Below are 7403 nucleotides of genomic sequence, written 5' to 3'. Positions count from 1 at the left end.
TGAACGATGTTCACTGATGTGGGGCTCACCACTGCCCAGGCTGATACAGTCCTGAGAAGAACAGGTAAGTACATATTTATACAGACACACACGGACAGCATACAATTATTTAGACAGTACCAGTCAAAAGTTTGGACACACCTACTCCAGGTTTTTTCTTTATTGTTACTATTGTCTACATTTTAGAATAGGAGTGAAGACATCAAAACTATGAAATAACACATATGGAATCATGTAGTAACCAAAAAAGTGTTAAACAAATCAAAATATATATATTTGAGATTCTTCAAAGTAGCCACCCTTTGCCTTGATGACAGCTTTGCACACTCTTGGCATTCTCTCAACCAGCTTCATGAGGTAGTCACCTGGAATGCATTTCAATGAGCAGGTGTGCCTTGTTAAAAGTTAATTTTTGGAATTTCTTTCCTTCTAATGCGTTTGAGCCAATCACTTGTGTTGTGACAAGGTATACAGAAGATATTGGTATACAGAAGATACCCCTATTTGGTAAAAGACCAAGTCCTTATTATGGCAAGAACAGCTCAAATAAGCAAAAAGAAACGACAGTCTGTCATTACTTTAAGACATGAAGGTCAGTCAATCCGGAAAATTTCAAGAACTTTGAAAGTTTCTTCAAGCGCAGTGGCAAAAACCATCAAGTGCTATGATGAAACTGGCTCTCATGAGGACTGCCACAGGAAAGGAAGAACCAGAGTTACCTCTGCTGCAGAGGATGAGATCATTAGAGTTACCAGCCTAAGAAATTGCAGTCCAAATAAATGCTTCACAGAGTTCAAGTAACAGACACTCTCAACATCAACTGTTCAGAGGAGGCTGCGTGAATCAGACCTTCATGGTTGAATTTCTGCAAAGAAACCACTACTAAAGGACACCAATAAGAAGACGAGACTTGTTTGGGCCAAGAAACACGAGCAATGGACATTAGACTGGTACTGTCCTTTGGTCTGATTAGTCCAAATTTGAGATTTTTGGATCCAACCGCTATATCTTTATATATTAGTGTGTGTGGTTCCCACCGTGAAGCATGGAGGAGGAGGTGTGATGGTGTGGGGGTGCTTTGCTGGTGACACTGTTGGTGATTTATTTAGAATTCAAGGCACACTAAACCAGCATGGCTACCACAGCATTCTGCAGCGATACACCATCCCATCTGATTTGCACTTAGTGGGACTATCATTTGTTTTTCAACAGGACAATGACCCAACACACTGTGTAAGGGCTATTTGACCAAGAAGGAGAGTGATGGAGTGCTGCATCTGATGACCTGGCCTCCACAATCCCCCAACCTCAACCCAATTGAGATGGTTTGGGATGAGTTGAACTACAGAGTGAAGGAAAAGCAGCCAACAAGTGCTCAGCATATGTGGGAACTCCTTCAGGAGTGTTGGAAAAGCATTCCAGGTGAAGCTGATTGAGAGAATGCCAAGAGTGTGCAAAGCTGTCATCAAGGGAAAGGGTGGTTACACTAAAGAATTTGTTTAACACTTTTTTGGATACTACATGATTCCATATATGTTATTTCATACTTTTGATGTCTTCACTATTACTATGCAATGTAGAAAATAGTAAAAATAAAGAAAAACCCTTGAATGAGCCAGTGTTTCCAAAATGTTTACTGGTACTGTATATATATATATATATATATATATATATATATATATATATATATATATATATATATATACACTGCTCAAAAAAATAAAGGGAACACTAAAATTATACATCCTAGATCTGAATGAATGAAATAATCTTATTAAATACTTTTTTCTTTACATAGTTGAATGGGCTGACAACCAAATCACACAAAAATAATCAATGGAAATCCAATTTATCAACCCATGGAGGTCTGGATTTGGAGTCACACTCAAAATTAAAGTGGAAAACCACACTACAGGCTGATCCAACTTTGATGTAATGTCCTTAAAACAAGTCAAAATGAGGCTCAGTAGTGTGTGTGGCCTCCACGTGCCTGTATGACCTCCCTACAACGCCTGGGCATGCTCCTGATGAGGTGGCGGATGGTCTCCTGAGGGATCTCCTCTCAGACCTGGACTAAAGCATCCGCCAACTCCTGGACAGTCTGTGGTGCAACGTGGCGTTGGTGGATGGAGCGAGACATGATGTCCCAGATGTGCTGAATTGGATTCCGATCTGGGGAACGGGCGGGCCAGTCCATAGCATCAATGCCTTCCACTTGCAGGAACTGCTGACACACTCCAGCCACATGAGGTCTAGCATTGTCTTGCATTAGGAGGAACCCAGGGCCAACCGCACCAGCATATGGTCTCACAAGGGGTCTGAGGATCTCATCTCAGTACCTAATGGCAGTCAGGCTACCTCTGGCGAGCACATGAAGGGCTGTGCGGGCCCCCAAAGAAATGCCACCCCACACCATGACTGACCCACCGCCAAACCGGTCATACTGGAGGATGTTGCAGGCAGCAGAACGTTCTCCACGGCATCCTGACTCTGTCACGTCTGTCACATGTGCTCAGTGTGAACCTGCTTTCATCTGTGAAGAGCACAGGGCGCCAGTGGCGAATTTGCCAATCTTGGTGTTCTTTGGCAAATGCCAAACGTCCTGCATGGTGTTGGGCTGTAAGCACAACCCCCACCTGTGGACGTCGGGCCCTCATACCACCCTCATGGAGTCTGTTTGACCGTTTGAGCAGACACATGCACATTTGTGGCCTGCTGGAGGTAATTTTGCAGGGCTCTGGCAGTGCTCCTCCTGCTCCTCCTTGCACAAAGGCGGAGGTAGCGGTCCTGCTGCTGGGTTGTTGCCCTCCTACGGCCTTCTCCACGTCTCCTGATGTACTGGCCTGTCTCCTGGTAGCGCCTCCATGCTCTGGACACTACGCTGACAGACACAGCAAACCTTGCCATAGCTCGCATTGATGTGCCATCCTGGATGAGCTGCACTACCTGAGCCACTTGTGTAGGTTGTAGACTCCGTCTCATGCTACCACTAGAGTGAAAGCACCGCCAGCATTCAAAAGTGACCAAAACATCAGCCAGGAAGCATAGGAACTGAGAAGTGGTCTGTGGTCACCACCTGCAGAACCACTCCTTTATTGGGGGATGTCTTGCTAATTGCCTATAATTTCCACCTGTTGTCTATTCCATTTGCACAACAGCATGTGAAATTTATTGTCAATCAGTGTTGCTTCCTAAGTGGACAGTTTGATTTCACAGAAGTGTGATTGACTTGGAGTTACATTGTGTTGTTTAAGTGTTCCCTTTATTTTTTTGAGCAGTGTATATTAAAACAAAAAGTTAATGTCAGATGTTACTAAAACGTTGGAGTGTAAAAAAATCTTGGCAGATTAGCAAAGTAACTACACTGAACAAAAATATAAATGCAACATGCACCAATTTCAAAGATTTTAATGAATTACAGCTCATATAAGGAAATCAGTCAATGTAAATAAATACATTTGGCTCTAATCTATGGATTTCACATGACTGGGAGTACAGATATGCATCTGTTGGTCACAGATACCTTTAAAGAAAATAAAACCAGTCCGCATCTGGTGTGACGACCATTTGTCTCATGCAACTCGTCAAATCTCTTTCGCGTAGAGTTGATCAGGATGTTGATTGTGGACTGTAGAAAGTTGTCCCACTTCTCTTCAATGGCTGTCTGAAGTTGCTGGATATTGGCGGGAACTGGAACATGCTGTCATACACGTCGATCCAGAGCATCCCAAACATGCTCAATGGGTGACATGTCTGGTAAGTATGCAGGCCATGGAAGAACTGGGACATTTTCAGCTTCCAGGAATTGTGTAAAGATCCTTGTGACATGGGGCTGTGCATCATCATGCTGAAACATGAGGTGATGGCGACGGATGAATGGCACAACAATGGGCCTCAGGATCTCATCACTGTATCTCTGTGCATTCAAATTGCCATCGATAAAATGCAATTTTGTTCGTTGTCCGTAGCTTATGCCTGCCCATACCATAACCCCACCACCACCATGGGCACTCTGTTCACAACGTTGACATCAGCAAACCGCTCGCCCACACGACGCCATACACACTGTCTGCCATCTGCCCGGTACAGTTGAAACAGAAAAGAGCACACTTCTCCAGCGTGCCAGTGGCCATCGAAGGTGAGCGTTTGCCCACTGAAGTCGGTTACGATGCCGAACTTCAGTCAGGTCAAGACCCTGGTGAGGACGACGAGCACTCAGATGAGCTTCCCTGAGACGGTTTCTGAGAAGTTTGTGAAGAAATTCTTCGGTTTTGCAAACCCACAGTTTCAACAGCTGTCCGGGTGGCTGGTCTCAGATGATACCGCAGGTGAAGAAGCAGGATGTGGAGGTCCTGAGCTGGCGTGGTTACACGTGCTCTGTGGTTGTGAGGCCGGTAGGACGCACTGCAAAATTCTCTAAAACGACATTGTGGTATAGAAATGAACATTACATTCTCTGGCAACCTCTCTGGTGGACAGTCCTGCAGTCAGCATGCCAATTGCACGTTCCCTCAAAAATTGAGACATGTGTGGCATTGGTTTTAAAGTGGCCTTTTATTGTTCCCAGCACAAGGTGCACCTGTGTAAAGAGCATGCTGTTTAATTAGCTTCTTGATATGTCACATCTGTCAGGTGGATGGATTATCTTGGCTAAAGAGAAATGCTCACCAACAGGGATGTAAAGAAATTTGTGAACAACATCTTAGAGAAATAAGCTTTTTGTGCGTATGGAAAATGTCTGGGATCTTTAATTTCAGCTCATGAAACATGAGACCAACACTTTACACGTTGCGTTTATATATTTTTTGTTCAGTGTATAAAACATATTCGTAAGGTCGCCTGACATTTTACGGTCGTCAGGAAGAAAAAGAAAAACACCACCTACCTTGAGTATCTCTCCGTCTGCGTAGAGCACGTAAACAGTGACCTCAATGTTCTTCTGGACACTCTTTCCTCCCCTCTCAAAGTCTCCTCTCTCCAAGGTGAGATAGAGGTCATTACGGGTGTCACCTGGAGAGATTAGACAGACACACCCAATTTACATAAAGGGGCTTAACTTTGGTCGCATCACCCAATGGGTTGTTGCTAAAAAATTAAATAAAAATGACTGAAATTAATTCACTTTCGGCTGATTGGTTGGTCAAAGAAGTATCTGTTGGACATGACGGTATTTTTTATTTTTATTTGAACGAAATCCCCCTTTTCTGTCTATGACGTAACAGTGATTCCGGCTGGTAGAGAGAGGCTGTGAGAGTAGAGTTTATACCCAGATCTTCCACTTTCAGAGCCCCATCCCTCTCCTTCACCTCCCCACAAAACATGACCTTTTCCCCTGGGTAAACACTCAGCTAACTGGCCTATCTCCACCACACCCCTGGATGTGCTGCTAGATGCCAAAACACACCATCGATCTTTTCGAAACTGTTGACCTATTTACCCGTGAACACACACACACACACACACACACACACACACACAAACACACACACACACACACACACACACACACACACACACACACACACACACACACACACACACACACACACACACACACACACACACACACACACACCACACACACACACACACACACACACACACACTCCTTCCTATTCAGAGTGATAACCAGTGTTCTCACTTCTCTTTTTTTGTCCTGGCTCTAAAGCTTAAGAGACTTTTTGACTGTTAAAATGAATGTTAAAAGCTCAGTCCATCATTGCCTCTGGGTGAGTTTAAACCAAGGCATCGACTGTGGGACTACGATGTGTGTGGATATTGTACAGTAACGTCTAAGAAGCTTTGGATCCTAAAAAAGGAGATATTACTACGAGTAAAACATCTCTATATCTCCATGATGTTATTAAATACTACATCAATGAATATTCTGCATGGATAAAGGTTTTTTTTTAGGAGAAGCTTTCCTTCCTCAGAACTCAGTGAGTCTGCTGCTGTTCTGCACGGTACTAACCGTTAATATTGAAAAGATGGGCACAATGAGCTACCATTGTCTTTAAGAGGAATGGTGTGTATTGATTGGTGGGCTGTATCACGGACAGATTGTACAGTAAGATGTATTTTACATGTGTGAACATCACAGAAAACCCTTTTAGATGTTTTAGTCATGCATTAAAGATGAGGAAGCCACATGACTACATTTGAACTATATTGTTACATTAATATTTCTACAGTTTAACTACATGACTACATTATTATTACTTCAGTTTAACTACATTACCACATTAACAATACTACAGTTTAACTACATTACCACATTAACAATACTACAGTTTATCTACATTATTACATTAATAGTACTACAGTTTAACTACATTACTATGTTAATATTACTACAGTTAAGTACATTATTACATTAATATTACTACAGTTATCTACATTATTACAGTAATATTAGTACAGTTTAACTACATTATTACAGTAATATTACTTCAGTTTAACTACATTATTACATTAATATTACTACAGTTTAACTACATGACTACGTTAATATTACTACAGTTTAACTACATTATTACAGTAATATTACTACAGTTTAACTACATTATAACATTAATAGTACTACAGTTTAACTACATTATTACAGTAATATTACTACAGTTTATCTACATTATCACAGTAATATTACTACAGTTTAACTACATTAGTACATTAATATTACTACAGTTTAACTACATTATTACAGTAATATTACTACAGTTTAACTACATTATCTCTCTCGTTGTCTCTCTGTTGCACGCTATCTCTCTCTCTTGCGCTATCTCTGGTCTTTCTCTCTGTTCTCTGTTCTCTCTCTTTTGCTCTTTCTCGCTTCTCTCGCTCTCTTTATCTAGCTCTCCCCAGCCCCACTCTCTCTAACTCACTGCCTCTCTGTTTCTCCCCCTCTCTCTTACCTCGCTCTCTCTCCAAACACCCATCAAATTCATCTCATCTTCTCCAAATACCACCTTTGCCCATTTACAGAATGTGAAAAGCCTCCACTCACTCATCCACAGTGCTCATGTGATTGCAAATGGAAACAGAGATATACAGTATACCGATAAGCATATAAACATCTGTGGCACGGAGGAGATTACCCTTTATGAGGAGAGATTGTACAGGAATGATGACGGTAATATGAATATGAAGATAGACAAGACAGACTGTGTATGCTTTCAATGCCTGGTACGGCAAGTTAGACTGTGGCCCTGTTCCAATATCAACACTAGCATATCACTTAGGATGATGCAATGCATTGCACATCCATTCTAAGTGTTAAGGTAGTTACGGACATTGTAACATAGTCCGGTAGCATTTCTGTTTTTATATAAATAAATGATATAAATGCCGGAGAATTGGTATTTACAGTCTTGTCTCATCGCTGCAACTCCCGTACGGACTCGGGA

At 42.0% G+C, this 7403-nt stretch overlaps 1 protein-coding gene across 6 annotated transcripts in view; it reads right to left on the bottom strand.

Annotated features, from left to right (window-relative positions):
* LOC106566212 (dedicator of cytokinesis protein 3) overlaps window positions 1-7403 on the bottom strand; it is a 401791-nt gene that overhangs the window by 96522 nt on the left and 297866 nt on the right. For all 6 annotated transcript variants that reach the window (XM_045691962.2, XM_082959510.1, XM_082959511.1 and 3 more), the window contains 2 exons: window positions 4886-5010; window positions 1-51 (listed from right to left, as the gene is read on the bottom strand). The exon at window positions 1-51 is cut by the window's left edge and continues 112 nt beyond it. In XM_045691962.2, coding sequence (XP_045547918.2) covers window positions 1-51; window positions 4886-5010 — 176 coding nt within the window. The remainder of the gene's footprint in view (window positions 52-4885; window positions 5011-7403) is intronic.

The sequence above is a fragment of the Salmo salar genome, chromosome 12, assembly GCF_965601325.2.
Source record: "Salmo salar chromosome 12, fSalSal1, whole genome shotgun sequence".
Lineage (NCBI taxonomy): Eukaryota > Metazoa > Chordata > Actinopteri > Salmoniformes > Salmonidae > Salmo > Salmo salar.
This window is presented reverse-complemented; position numbering and strand designations above follow the sequence as displayed.